General features: G+C 52.0%; 1 protein-coding gene across 2 annotated transcripts in view; it reads left to right on the top strand.

Annotated features, from left to right (window-relative positions):
• Positions 1–14,804, top strand: part of PIK3CD (phosphatidylinositol-4,5-bisphosphate 3-kinase catalytic subunit delta) — a 32,976-nt gene that overhangs the window by 11,870 nt on the left and 6,302 nt on the right. Inside the window, exons 3-13 of one of the 2 annotated variants that reach the window (XM_072608795.1) lie at positions 7,082–7,251; positions 9,819–10,047; positions 10,140–10,354; positions 10,465–10,644; positions 10,956–11,105; positions 11,508–11,597; positions 12,524–12,745; positions 13,835–13,931; positions 14,022–14,152; positions 14,327–14,377; positions 14,588–14,755. In XM_072608795.1, the coding sequence (XP_072464896.1) occupies positions 7,111–7,251; positions 9,819–10,047; positions 10,140–10,354; positions 10,465–10,644; positions 10,956–11,105; positions 11,508–11,597; positions 12,524–12,745; positions 13,835–13,931; positions 14,022–14,152; positions 14,327–14,377; positions 14,588–14,755 (1,674 nt within the window). In that variant the 5' untranslated portion in view covers positions 7,082–7,110. The remainder of the gene's footprint in view (positions 1–7,081; positions 7,252–9,818; positions 10,048–10,139; positions 10,355–10,464; positions 10,645–10,955; positions 11,106–11,507; positions 11,598–12,523; positions 12,746–13,834; positions 13,932–14,021; positions 14,153–14,326; positions 14,378–14,587; positions 14,756–14,804) is intronic. The other variant, XM_072608796.1, reaches the window with a different exon arrangement.

Consider the following 14,804-nt stretch of genomic DNA (forward strand, 5'->3'; position numbering starts at 1 on the left):
CCTGAAAAATGTTTGGGCTTTTTGGGAAAGGTAGTGAGCTTCCTGTCATTTAGAAATATTCAAGCAAAGATGTTGTAGAAAAGGTACCTATACTGAATAGGAATTTGCACTACATTACATATAAAGTCTAGGACACAGTCTAGGACACTGTGTCTCTCCTGGAAAAACAAAGGATGAGTATTTGGAGGGGTATATGGGGTGTTCCAGAGGACTAGCACCTCTGGTGTGGGGGCTGCTGAGCCCTTTTCAGGGCTGCTCATCCACCTTTGGTGTCCATCTTCGTCCAACTTTCACATATGGTTTCAAGTGTGCAGCGGCCACACCCCAGTAAATCATCTTGGCAGACAGGCTAAACGCGTTGAGGGTAACTGACCCTTTGGAAATATAGGGAGTGTCTACACCAAGCATGTGAAGATAGCCTCTGGCAGAATGGGCCATGATGGAGCACTCAGAGCTTGGTCAGACATCAAAGATGCCATTGTCATCCGTTGCATCCCAGACCAGTACCAGTCATCCTGACTTTTGTCCTGCCATCAAACTTCAGTGACTGGAAAAGAGAGTGAGGCCAATGACTTTTCAAAACTCTGGCTCACTTAAATGAATTCACACACACAAGTCGAAACATCACCCTGTGATATATCATTGGTTGTTCAAAAATGAAAGACAAACAACATCCATTAGAGATTTTTGGAGATAGGAGAGATTGTATTTGGTGTCAAAAAGCATTTTTAATATTTATTATTGCTTCTTGATTTTTCCTCATTTCTCCTAAACTCGGCCCTAAATGTAGTTTCAGGTAAGCCATGTGGTTTGTAGCAGGTAAATGGTCATCCAGAAACAGATGCCACAGCCCAGAATTGACAATTGACCAGATCTAATTGTAGAATTTGATTAGTTCAAGTTTATCATTTTGTGGATGAGCTCTCTTGACTTCCCCGTCTGCTGTTCATCCCATGATGTTATGCCTTGATAATCTCTTTCCTGTTTGGGGAAAAACAGGCAGCAGTGGACCAGCCTGTCTTCTGAACTGGGCTGTCCAAACTTTGCTGCTGCTCCCTAAGGCATCTCAGTCTGTGCTTTAGGAAGTGGTGATTTTCTGTACCTTATCATTTCTTAAGAGTTGTTACCAGCTCAATGTCGAGGCCAGATTCGCCATGCTAGATCAAACCCCCATCACCTCTCTCCTGAAAAAGCTTCTGATGCTATTGACAAGAAGAAAGGCCTTATATACACCAAAATATTAATAGCACCTCTTATGATTCCAAAGATTTGGAAACAAACTTCGATTAGGACATGGCCAAACAACTGTGGTCCATGAATGTCCATGGATGTAACATACCATGCTGTGAAAGGAATGATAAATGTGATGACTTCAGAGAAGCACAGAAAGACTTGGACCAACTGATGCCTAGAGAGAAGTCAGCAAAAGCCAAGAACAGTGGACACAGTGAGAAAACAAAGGATAGCCACAAAACAACCAAAAGCCAGTGTTTCAGAGTGACACAGAATAAGTGTGAGAAGACCACCACTACCACCATGCCCAGAAGAGTTTGGTCCTAGAGGTTACTAGAGAACCATTGGAGTTAGTTGCAAAGAGGAGTGACGTGGTCAGACCTCAGTAAAATGAAGAAAGAAGAGGCTAAAAGCAGGGAGACCACATGAGCTGTTTCTGTAGTCTAGGGTCAAAGGGGATGAGGGCCTTCCCCAAGCCTCACTTTCCTCATCTGTTATCCTCCTCTTTCTCTTTGTGTCTCCAGTGCCTAGCACAATGCCTGGCCCATAGTAAGTGTTTAATAAATGCTTGTTATATATGTAGAGCTAAAAAGAACTCCAGAGGTGATTAATATAAATATATGTTGAACTGAATACCTGTGTTGGCCACCTCATAGGGTTGTTGCCAGGCAGTTATTTTTTTTTCTTTATGCCTTCCTAACAGCCTGTAATTAGGGATCACAGAATCCCAGAGCTCAGCAAGGCCCCAGTCAAGCAGTCTAACCGTTCCCAAATAGGAACTCCCTCTTACAACTTTTTGTTGTCAAAAAGTTTCATTTTTTTTTGATAGACAAAAATTATTTTTCTCTCCTTCCCAACCACCACCACCATTGTAGAAAAAAGGAAAAAGAAAAACAAAACCCTTGTAACAAATGTACCTAATTGACTTAACCAGATTCCCATGTTGGCCATGTCCAAAAATGTTTGTCTTTCTGCACCCTGAACTCCTAACATCTCTGTGAGGACCCACCCTCTACGGCTTACCAGATAGATGGTCATCCGGTACCAGATGGAAGAAATGTCTAGAGATGAAGAGCCTGTTTGACTTGGGACAGCACCATTTGTTAGGAAGTCAAGTAGCAGGATGTGGCTCTCACTTGGAATCTAAGCTCTCCCCTCACGAGGGCCTTTCAGATGTGTGACTCCACATCCTTCCCACCCCAAATCGTCTCTTCTCCCTTGGCCTGATCTCCAGTCCTCTAACCAGCCTGGACACCCTCTACTACATGTTGTCAATATTCTTCCCCAAAATGCCATGTCCAGAACTGAATACAACCCTCCTGAAGTGCTCTGTAGGGGCAAGGACAGTGGGACTGTCACCTCCTCATTCTAGACATCTCTCTTGATTTTTGGCTGCTGACTCGGATTCAGTGCCCAACCCACCAACCCAAAGAGATCTGCACTTGTCCAGCCATATCTCTTGGTCCTTGGGTGCGGCCTTCTAGCTGAGCCCAAGTTTTACAGAACAAATCTTTTTATTAAGGGAATTTGTTCTGTGAAGTTTGGATTCAGTCAAAGGGCCACACTTGAGGACCGAGAGGGCCATACGTGGTCTCAAGGCCACAGATTCTCCACCCCTGCTTCAGAATCTGTACTTATAAAATTGGTTTTTGGAACCTATGAGTAGAACTTGATATTTGTCCCTATGGATGTTAGAGCTTTCTGCTTTTCCACCCTCTTCTCCACCATCTTAGCTATCCCACCTAGCCTTATAGTAAACCTTCAGTTTTGATAAATTTTCCATCCCTATGGCTTCATCCATATCCTTACCACAAACAATGAGCTGCATAGGTAGGATCTCTGGGCTCCTCCACTGGAGAATTCTTCCCAGCTCCCACATTGGGAGCTTAGAGCCCAGAAAGGAGGGAGCTAGAGCCCAGACATAGTTCCCCAGCATAAAGGAGAACTGTAGCTTTTTCTTCCCTCTCTGCCCTAGCTCTGGTGCAGGCTCAGGCTGCTAGAGCTCTTCTCTGAGGGTTGGTGACTTGGTAGCTGCAGAAGAGAGGCTGGGGAGGTTTTGGTTTCCAGATATCTTCAGCCCTCTGTCCCTGTGCATTTTTTAATGGTCTCTTTACCAAGGCTGGGGTATAGGGTGATGCCCCAATGTGTGGCTTTGCCCTTGAGGCTCCAGAGTGAGCAGGATTAGCTCCTGTTCCCAACTGGGCATCCTCTGTATGTAGGCCTGGAGCAGACCTTCTGGGTAGCACACAGAGTTGCTTTGGCACATGTGATTCTTGAAACCCTGGGATAGTGAGCTACCCCAGTCAGGGCAGCCACTGAGAAAAGAAGCAGAAGACAGCTCAGGATAGCTTCATCCAGAGATGGATATTCCTCGGCATTTGGTGACCTTCCTGCTGAGCCAGCAGTGAGGACCAAACCTGGATTCCCAAAAAGACTAGAGCCAATTCTTTTTCCCTTCAAGTATTTTTTTTATGACAAACACCCTCCAGACAAATACAGATAAGCAAAATATGGACTAAAAAGGAAAACCATCAAGTTCAAACTATTTGCATTTTATTCTTTTTGAGAGAGAAAAAGAAAGGAAACTTATAAACATCCTTATTTATTTAAAGTTTATTTTTTCATTTTCTTTTTCAAATCATTGGCATTTTATGGCAGTTTTGGCAATTTATGGCATTTTGACTTGGACATTTATTCCAGATCCTCTTTGTTTACAAAAGTGCTGAGTGACCTCATTGCTTAACCTCCCTGGGTCTCAGTTTCCTCAGCTGTAAAATTCAGAGGTTAAATCAGTTGACCTCTTGTTTTCTTTCCAGCTGCAGTGCTGTGAACATAGGACCTGAACAGAGATCTCCCAGGCAGGCAGGCAGGGAGACCGTGGCCCTGTGTTATTGGAGAGAGAGCTTGCAGAGAAGACAGAGATGAACAAGAGGAAATAAAACCTTCCCACCTCTCCTTGTTTTCTTGTAAAGTTATTGTGTGCAGAGGCCCTCAGATGGGAGATGAGAGCTGGCTACCTTGGGAGGAGCAAAGAATTCCTCTTTTTTACCATAGCATGTAGGGAAGGGACAAGTGTCTTGGGAAGGTCTTGGAAAGCCCACCAGAGGGGTGTCTCTCGTATAGGAGGAAGGGGGAGGGCACCACTGGCATTGACCCAGCAGGGAAGTGTCACACTCTGATCTGGGCTTAAGGAGAATCACTGTGGCAGCTGCTTGCGGGACAGACGGGAGCAGGGATACATTTGAACGCAGGAAATGCCGCCCATCAGAAGACTGTTAGAACAATCTTGGTGAGAGATGAGGAGGGCCTGAACAGTGAGAGTCGAGAAAAGGGATTGAATGAGACGTGGGGGGTCACCAAGGCCTGGTATCATATGGGTGGTGAGGGAGCAGGGAAGATCAGGAGATGGAAGATGGTGGTAGCCTCAGCAGAGGTAGATGAGCTCAGGAGAGGATTGGGGGCAATGGGAATGAGCCTGGAATATCTCTGGAGCAGCCAGCTTGCAGTGAATAGCTAGTAGGCCAGTAGAGGAGCAGAGTGGAGTTCAGGAGAAAGGCCAGGGTGGGCCTGGTTGTATAGAGATCCAGGAGTCAGGTGCAGTCCTTCAAATCGCTTAGAGCCATTCTTGGCCCACAAACGTCACATTTGATCATTTTTACCCCTTTCTTCAATTTGTAGGGGTGTAAGGTGGTACCTTGGGTGATCTGATTTTATTTTAAAAGTTCTCTTTTTATTGTATACTTCACCACCCCCAACCACAAACATTTCAATAAGCAGAGAAGGGAAGCAGAAACCAGGAATAGTTAGCTTCAGGGGTATACTTTTTCAGAAGTGCCTATATTAAATTTAATGAATTTGCCTCCATAAAAACCCTCCTCCAGTGCCTCCTTGGGCCTGGGGGTGCTCTGGGGTTCTCCAAGGCTTTGCCAGTTGAGAACAGGCTACCAGGAGGCTCCGGTTTGCAGCGGAGGACCCAGGCTTTCCAAGGACCAGCCTCACCAAGCATGTGCCTAGTAGCTGGGCACCCCCAATAGCCAGGATGTTTAGTGACAAAGGCTTTGAAAGAGTGCAGAGTGGCCCTTGGCCCGCGGGCCCCTTTTACTTCTGCCTCAGAATGGTGGCTCAGGGGTGGGGTGAGGAGGAAACTAACGTTCTATTCCCCCCAACCCCCAATTGATCTTATTTTCTTCCCTGTGAATGTGATTAACTCATTCTAAGAAAGATACATGGTCAGGTAGCTCTGGGTTCAGGTCCAGGCTCAGATATATCCTGGCCATGTGACTGTAAGACTGTGAAGTTACCAGATGGTTGTAGATGTCTGATAAATGCTAGTTGACCAGCTAATCTGCTTTGGTAGAAAGGGAGTTTCTGGACTGGGGGGTGGGGGGAGGTTTGGAGTGGGGCTTCCCACACAGGAAATCACAGGTCTGGACCAAAAACCTTATTCTATAAAGTGGCCCATTGGCATTACATGAAAGCACTAAATTCATTTAGGAAGTATTGCTATTTCTCTGCAATTCTCAGCGAAACTTGAGTAGAAGCAGCCTTTATTCTTTGGCCGGGCCTCTATTCTAACCCCAGGCCCTTTGCCTTTCTGCTGCCTCTGCCCATATTTGTCTGTGGCCTGCCTACTAATAATAACTCTGTGAGGAAAGGCATGGTGAGTCTGTGCCTTTTAAAAGGGGATCGGTTAAATCTCCTTGCCAGTGGAGCCCATGACAGTCCCCCCACTGGTAAGGCGAGTACAGGGCTAAAAGACATTTCAGACCCAGGGAGCTAACGAAACGTAAAGGGGAATGAGTCATTGTTAGCAGGGCTCACTCCCCATCCCCACCCTGACAGGCCTTGTGATACATGGCCCCTGCTCATGGGTCTGTCTGTGAACAGCCTCTCTTATCCCCCCACATTGCTGGTCCTTGGCACCAGAGGAGCTAGCCCACAGTGATTCTCAGGAGGAGGGCACTGAAGGGCTCTGGGAGCACCATCACCCAGGTGGATAGGGATGTGGTTTCAGTTCTAAAGACTAGAAAGAGACGGAAGGCTGTGGTAGTGGGGATGAGCCCAGCAAACTGGTGAGTGGGGACTCTGTAGAAAAGTCTGGTTCAGGCCTGGGCTTTGGGCCTCTCTGGCTCCAAGAGCAGTTGACCCAGCTTCCTGGCAATCCCTGAATTTGGTGAGCTTACCACCCTGACCTTGTGTCCTGCCCGCTGCCATGCTTAGCACCAAGCTTATTTCCTTGGACTGGACTCTCCCTTTTCAGCTTCTTAAAAAAGTGGGGTTTGGGGGAATTTTTTTTAATCTAAAGAATTTTAAGCCAAATGATGTACTACCCTGACAAAGAAGCCTGTCTGTAATTCCTACTGGGTGCAGTTCAAGAGACTACTGGTTATCCTAGCCTAGAGTAGGAAGAACACTTGGCTGAATGAATGAGAAGGTATTTGTGAAGAGTTTACTGTGTGCAAAGCACTGTGTTAAATGCTGGGCTTACCAATATTTGGTTTCTAATGTTAACCATCTGACGGGGTCAAAGACTTTGGTGCCATACTCCGTGTCTGGGGCTTCATTAGCTGTGGTCATAGCTCCTATAGATGGTGGCCTTAGCACTGGGGTGGCTTCCTAGGGTGATGGCTTCAGGGACTGGGTGGTCTGGGGTGGGGTGGGGGTGGGGAAGGAGCATTGTTGCCTCTTCAAGGACTTTGGGGCTTGCTCCAAGCCTGCTGCTGGCACTTCCTGCCGCTGTCACACACAGATGGCAGTCTGAGGGCTGAGCCGGGGCTGGTAGGGAAGTCTTCCAGAGGTGCATCCTTCCATGAAGCCAGGAATGCTCATTTAACTGCTTCTCCTACAGGGCAGCTGGTAGCGGAGAAGTAAAGCAGGATGCCCCCTGGAGTTGACTGTCCTATGGAATTCTGGTCCAAGGAAGAAAACCAGAGCGTGGTGGTAGATTTCTTGTTGCCTACAGGGGTGTATCTGAACTTCCCTGTCTCTCGAAATGCCAACCTCAGCACCATCAAACAGGTACTGCCCTCCCTACTGCTAACCCCTTAGTCTCCCAGAAAGCCTGCAGTGCACAGACAAGGAGTGGAGGGTTTGCCCAGAGGATTGGGTTTCCTTTCCCCTGGGGGACCCTTCTTCAAGGACCTCTCAGAGTTTTCTTCCCTTATTAAGAAGGTTTGGAGGAGAAATGGGGGCCGGCCATGACCGCTTCATTGATGCCCTCGGGCCTGACCCAGTGCATGCTGGTCCCTGGTCAGGAAGACGATGCAGGCTCAACTAGACTGTGCTGAAAGTGGGGAAGGTTTGCACACATGAGGAGGGGGGACCCAAAAGTGGGGGGAACATCATGCATAATGTCAACTTTTTCAATGGAGCCGTTGGTTTTGTGGAATTTTTTTTCCTTTTCCTCTTAAAAAAAGTCTGTGTTGATTATCAGGAGGAAATCCAGGTGATATCAAAACAAAAGCTATAAATAAATTAAACATGTTTTTAAAAAGTGATCACACAGCCTTTAAATGTTCTAGGGCGAAGTCAAGAAAGAACCCTTTAGGAGGGATTCTGAGGAGCCTTTCTCCCAGTTTGAAAAGAAGGAAATAGCAAAAAAAAATCTGTCAGGTGCTTTCCTCACAACAAGCCTGTGATGTAGGGAATGCAAGTATCATCATTCTCATTTTATAGATGGGAAAACTGAGGTTTCATAAGGTGATAGGACTTGCCTAAAGTCCTATAGCCAGTAAGTGAAGGTTCAGACCCAGGATTTAGTTTCCACTGTGGTCTTCTTAGAGGCTAAGGGTGGGAGCAGCTTTGTGTGTGGATTAGCATATGCCCCTAAGGGTCTCTCCATCTACTCCATATAGCTGCCCCCTTGGTATCTTAGTGGAAACCACCCACTGGAAAAGTCGAGGAAAGAAGTCTGTATGTAGCACCCTGCCAGGGCTACCTGGCAAAGAAGGAGTCTTGAGTTCTGTGAGAATCAGCCCTCAGTCCACTGGTCAGCTTTGACCTCTTATCCCTTGTCTCTAAGTCTTTGGTCTGTCTCAGGTTCAGACAAAGCCCCAGCCCTCAAAGATGACTTAGGAATTTTCAGGTGGGCATCTCAGTCATCAAAGGTCTGTGGGCTCAAGGCATCTGTAGAACTTGGCCTTGCTTGGAAGAAGGCAGAGTGGAGGGTTCTTGCCAGCCCAGGGCCCCACAGTGGGCCAAGAGATGGCCACCAATCCCCCATAGATTTGCTTTCATCAGAATGAATGGGAAGATTGGTACCACCTTGGATGGCATACTCATATGGAGGACTCCCTCCAAAAAAGTGATGTAAAGAATTATTCATGCCAGCTGTCGGAGCATGGAGGCTGACTTTTATGAGCCCCACAGTTTGAACAGTGCAAGGTGCTGGTGAGGAGCACAGACTGGCCCCTTCTCTGTAACTTATAGCACTCCGCAGAGAGCCACCTGGGGGGCACCAGACTGGAATCTGGTTCTTCCTGACTCCCCCCAGCCCATTCCTATCCACTGTGCACACTGCCTCTCATCACCCAGATTCCAACAGTGAATCCTGACTGACCAGGGGACTCTGAGGGATGACTCTGAGAGCCATGGCTCAGGAACCCCCAGCCAAGAGAGGTCACTGCATTCACTTCAGGCTTGGGTTTTTAATTTCAATTTCGTTATTTTATTCTGAACCTTAACACCCCAAAACAAGAGCCTTTTCATATATTCTGTTATTGGTGTTTGGTTGTTTCAGTCGTACCCAGCTGTCTGTGACCCCGTCTGGGGTTTTCTTGGCAAAGATCCCAGAGTAGTTTGCCATTTCCTTCTCCAGCTCACTGGGTTAAGATGACTTGGCCAGGGTCACATAGCTAATAACAGTCTGAGGATGAACTTGAACTGAGAAGATGAGTCCTTCTGACTCCAGTGCCCCACGTATCTGCCCACGCATCAGCCAGAACACAAAACCATCCTGTATGCTTTTGTTTTTTGAAAAAAGCACTTACCAAATCCAAGTGTTATTTTCAAAACTGTCCTGTTTGTCTGTGCTCCTTTTTGAACTTCCTTCTTTTCTGCACATTACAAAAAAACCCAAACCTCACAACTTTCTAACCTCAGAATGGAATGATGGATGAAGAGGGTTGGATGTGAGGTTCGGATCCTGGGGTCTGGGAGCCTACAGAATTGCTCCTGGACCCTTGGGTCTTCCAGGACTCTCTAAGCCCATTGGACACCTTGGGTAAGCATCCTTTTTCTTGCTGCCAGTCTCCATAGGTGTCTGTGGTCAAGGTTCTGGGCAGTTGGCCACGGCTGCCCTGCCCCAATGGGAGCTGGGTGGTGCCGTGACTGGTTAGTAATAACTAATATTCGTAGTAACTCATTTATAACACTTAGAGAACGCCTGCTGTGTGCCAGGTACCTTGTAAAGCGCTTTCCAAACATGCCCTCATTTGATCCTCACCACAACCCTGGGAGGGAGAGGGAAGTGAAGGGCCATGCCCAGGGCCGCCCACCGGTGGTGATCCGGGGCTGGGCTGCCCCGCTGCGCTCCTGGGGCCAGTCACCGGACCTTTGCTCCCGCTGACGGCCGGCCGCTCCCGCAGGTCCTCTGGCACCACGCCCAGTATGAGCCCCTCTTCCACATGCTCAGCGACCCCGAGGCCTACGTCTTCACGTGCATCAACCAGACGGCCGAGCAGCAGGAGCTGGAGGACGAGCAGCGGCGCCTCTGCGACATCCAGCCCTTCCTGCCGGTGCTGCGGCTCGTGGCCCGCCAGGGCGACCGCGTGAAGAAGCTCATCAATTCCCAGATCAGCCTGCTCATCGGGAAGGGTGAGCCCGGGGGCCGGCCGGCGAGGGGCCCGCGCCGGCGGGGGGCCCGCGCCGGGGGGGGGCCCGCGTCTCAGCAGCGCCCTCGCCCCCAGGTCTGCACGAGTTCGACTCTCTCCGGGACCCCGAAGTCAATGACTTCCGCACCAAGATGCGCCAGTTCTGCGAGGAGGCGGCGGCCCGGCGGCAGCAGCTGGGCTGGGAGGCCTGGATGCATTACAACTTCCCCTTACAGCTGGAGCCCGCGGCCCGGGGCCCGCGCGGCCCGCCCCGGACCCTCTTCGTCAACGTCAAGTTCGAGGGCAACGAGGTGAGCCAGGCCGCTGCGCTGGCATGCGGGAGGCGGCGGGTGCCAGGCCTGGGCGGGGCCTCACCTCTACGCTGGGCTGGCCGGCGGCTGACTCTCCCTTCCTCCCCCAGGAAAGCTTCACCTTCCAGGTGTCTCCCAACGACTTCCCCCTGGCCCTCATGGCCTGTGCCCTCAAGAAGAGGGCCACCGTGTTCCGGCAGTCAGCCGTGGAGCGGCCCGAGGACTACACCCTCAAGGTGAACGGGAAGTACGAGTACCTGTACGGGAGCTACCCCCTCCACCAGTTCCAGGTGAGTCCCAGCGGGCCCTTGGGCGGGGCCATCCTGCAGAAGGAGGTGGGGGGGGGGGCGCAGCCCTGGGGATATTTCTGACAGGGGCTGTTTGTGTTTCACCCCCTCACTGTAACCCCCCAGAGCAGCTGAAACCCCTGTCCCAGAGGAGCCTGGAGCAGACCTGCCGCAGAAAGCAGGAAGCCTGGGTTCAGCTTAGGACAGGGGTGCAGGGAAGCCTGGCCAGGGGTCACTTGTTGTGGACCTCTCTGGGGCCTGGAGAACTGCCCCAGAAGGCCCTTCTAAAGCCATTCCTCCTCCTCTCTTTCCAGTATATTTGCAATTGCCTCCACAATGGGCTGACCCCGCACCTCACCATGGTCCACTCCTCCTCCATCCTGGCCATGCGAGATGAGCAAAGCAACCCCGCTGCGCAGGCCCCAAAGCTCCGAGCCAAGCCACCCCCAATTCCTGTGAAGAAAGTGAGCCTGCTCCCCCACCCAGGAGGCACCCTTGGGACCTGGGACCCTGGACCCTAGCTGAGGGTCCTGAGACCCTGCATCTTGTGCACAGAGATCCCAACGCTGTCTGATCATTGACTGCCCAAGTGTTCAAGGCTAGCAGAGAATCTGGCTGTGGCATAGGGTTAGAGAGACTTCTGACCCAGGCCTGGGGGGCTTGTGGACAGCAGGAGCTGGGCAAGGCAGACCCAAGGGTGGTTGGGAAGAAGACTGGTCCTAGGAAGGCCCCATAGGACAGGGCCCCAGAGGAGACAGCTTAGCCTTTCTGCTCTGAGGCCCAGCCCCCCCACCCCCCAGGGAGGCTGCCCAGCTGCCCACCTCTTTGCCAGGTAGGAATGGGCTGGGCCTGTGCTTTCTCTGCAGCCATCCTCCGTGTCCCTCTGGTCCCTGGAGCAGCCCTTCTGCATCGAGCTGGTTCAGGGCAGCAAGGTGAACGCAGACGAAAGGATGAAGGTACAGGCCTACCTCGGCACTGTTCTATATAGACAAGGCCATCTGTGCTCGAGCGGGAGGGGGTAGGGCGGGCATCACATGAAGCCACCTGACCGCATTACCCAGCAGCTCTCAGAAGAGTGGTTTGTGAGATGGTTCAAAACAGGAAGGGGGTGGGGGGGCTGACTAACCCATCTGACTGTCAGGTTCTTAGAAATCCTGGGGACACTGACTTCTGGGAATCTGACTTGGTTAAAGGGGTCCAGACAGGGGGTCAGATGGGCCATCTCTCTCCAGGACAGCTCGGCACCACTCCCTGCCTTTCCTCAGCTGGGAGGGAGAGTTCCCTGGATGGGTCATTGAGTCAGGATCATAGAATTGCCTGGAGACCAGTCAGTGTAACCTCTGCCCATCCCCCAGCAGAAAATAAGCTCCCGGAGGACAAGGCCTGGGAGTCACTTTGGTCTGTGGCTCCTTTTTGCCTGATACTCCTTGGACTGGACTGGAGCTGAGGTGCAGAGAGGTCCTCTGACTGTGGAGACAGTGCCTCAGCCTGTCCTTCAAGGGTCTCTCCATAGCTCCATCTTCTGTCCCTTTCCTTTGTCTAGCTCATCACCAAGTCATCCAAGGGGACACAGAGGCAAGGGCCAGAAGGACCTGAGTTCAGTTCTTCCCTCTATCTCATTTTGTGAGAGACACCTTGCCTCAGTTTCCTCATCTATAAAATGAGAATGGATTCAAAGGCCTCCCAGGCCTCTCACTCCAGAGCTAGTCCTCTGATCCTGACCTATTCCTTTGCCTAGATTTTGAGTTGTCCTGTGTAGGACAAAGTGAGTCCATTTAGAGAGAAGGCTGAGGCCAGCCTTCTTCCTAGGTCCTGGAGGAAGTTGTGGCCCTTTGGCCCTGCAGGCTCTGGTCATGACACTGGGGCTCTTCTTTCCCCCTAGCTTGTGGTCCTAGCGGGTCTCTTCCATGGCAATGAAATGCTGTGCAAGACAGTGTCCAGCTCTGAGGTGACTGTGTGCTCGGAGCCCGTATGGAAACAGCGCCTGGAGTTTGATATCAACATCTGTGACCTCCCCCGCATGGCCCGGCTCTGCTTTGCCCTTTATGCCGTCATCGAGAAAGCCAAGAAGGCTCGTTCTACCAAGAAGAAGTCCAAGAAGGCCGTACGTAGAATGCGCTGGCCCTGGGGAGGTGTCCCTTTGGGGACATCTGCCACCCGGGCCTCTGCTTTGCCCAGGCACACATGACATTTTGGCCATGCTCTGAAGGGTAGCACTTGCCAGCAGGGAGGAACTGGTCAGAACAAAGGAGAATCAAGTTGCTAAGGTAGAGGACTCCTCAGATGGGCACTGGGTGAGTCCCTGCAGGTTCAGAGTTCATGCTAGCTAAAGTGGACAGAAGAGAGAAGCCAGTGAAGCTGGTCCCCTGGGGCCTTCCCCATCTTCTTCCTTCCCACCAACACATAGCATGCTGTAAGGTCTTCAGATGTGGGGTGTACTTGGGATGAGGAGCCATTTGAGAACCTGCCAGAGAAGTGGCTGTACTGGGGGACCCAGAAGTTGGGGTGTGAGGGTCTCAGGGGCCATGACTCACTCCTTTGGGGCTTTATCCCAAGCCTGGCTGCCCCTGACCAGTGGCAGCCTCACTGTTGGGATCTGACCAAGTTTGTTCTGGTACTTTGTGTAGGGGGTAGGGAGGGAAGCAAGAAGGGTCAGGAAGTGATGTTCCAGGGAAGGTGCATGAGGAACAAAGGGAGAGGGGGGGGCTCATCTGTCTCAGAAAACCCAACACCAGCTTATCCTCTGGGCTTGATCAGGGCAAAGGGCCTGTCCACCTGCCTGCCCCCCCCACCCCAGGGCCTCTCCTTCCCTTTCACCCTCAGAGCATATTCAGGAAGAGCTGGGGGCTGAGTATAGGAGGAGGTAATTTGGGATGCCTCTGCCCAGATCATCAGCAGAGAGCCCATCCTGGATCTCAGAGGCCCAGGAAAAGGTGCGGGGCAGGTCTGAGTCTAGGGCAGATGTGGGGATATCACAGTGTGGGCTGGCAAGGCCTAGCTTTGGTACATTCATGACCCTGGGCAAGTCCTTTCCCTGAGGGTCAGAGCTGATTGTCAAGCTCTGTGACATTGGGATGGACAGGAGGTTCTTAGCTAGGCTGAAGGGATTCTGTCCTCCAATGGCCTCAGGAGCCTCCTGATTTTGGGGCCCCGGCTGTCCCTCACCCTCTCCTCTGCTCCCTTCCCTTCCTAGGACTGCCCTATTGCTTGGGCGAACCTCATGCTGTTTGACTACAAAGACCAGCTGAAGACCGGGGAGTGCTGCCTGTACATGTGGTCCTCTGTCCCTGGTATGTTCAGGCCTTCCTGAAGGGGCGTCCCCTTCAGTGGGCTCCTTTCCCCAGGCGTCCCTTTACAAGCCATGCTGTTTCCATTCCCAGATGAGAAAGGGGAGCTGTTGAACCCCATGGGCACCGTGCGGAGTAACCCCAACACTGAGAGTGCTGCAGCCCTTGTCATCTGCATCCCTGAAGTCGCTCCGCACCCCGTGTACTACCCCACGATGGAGAAGGTCAGTGACGACGCCCTGCCCAGTGCCGACCTCCAGGCCTGAGGCGCCCGGCCTGGCTCGGCTTTGACCCCCTTGGGCCGCCCTAACCTCTGCTCCCAGGGCCTTCCCAAAGACTGGCCGGCCTCCTACTCAGGCAGCAGCACTGAGCCTCGTGGGGGCCGGCCTTTGTTGTAGATCTTGGAGCTGGGGAGAAACGGGGAGCATGGACGCTTCACCGAGGACGAGGTAAGTGAGCCACGCCCTCCCCCACCTGCGCTGCCATGGGGCCAGGGCTGGGGAGGATTAGGGAGGGGTCTGCCCCTGACCTGGGCGGGGGAGGGTGAGCCTGCCCACCTCTGCTGCCCCGGGAGCCCGGGCTCAGGGAGAGGACTGGAGGGAGGGGTCTGCCCGGCCCCTGGGACGGTGGGGTGAGCCCACCCTCCTCCGCTCCTCCAGCAGCAGCAGCTGCGCGAGATCCTGGAGCGCAAGGTGTCGGCAGAGCTGTACGAGCACGAGAAGGACCTGGTTTGGAAGATGCGCCACGAGATCCAGGAGCAGTTCCCCGAGGCCCTGGCCCGGCTCCTGCTGGTCACCAAGTGGAACAAGCACGAGGACGTGGCCCAGGTGGGCGGGGCGGGGCCATGGAGGGGCGGGGCCCGCGCGGAGGGGCGGG

The sequence above is a fragment of the Notamacropus eugenii genome, chromosome 5 (assembly GCF_028372415.1).
Source record: "Notamacropus eugenii isolate mMacEug1 chromosome 5, mMacEug1.pri_v2, whole genome shotgun sequence".
Classification (NCBI taxonomy): domain Eukaryota; kingdom Metazoa; phylum Chordata; class Mammalia; order Diprotodontia; family Macropodidae; genus Notamacropus; species Notamacropus eugenii.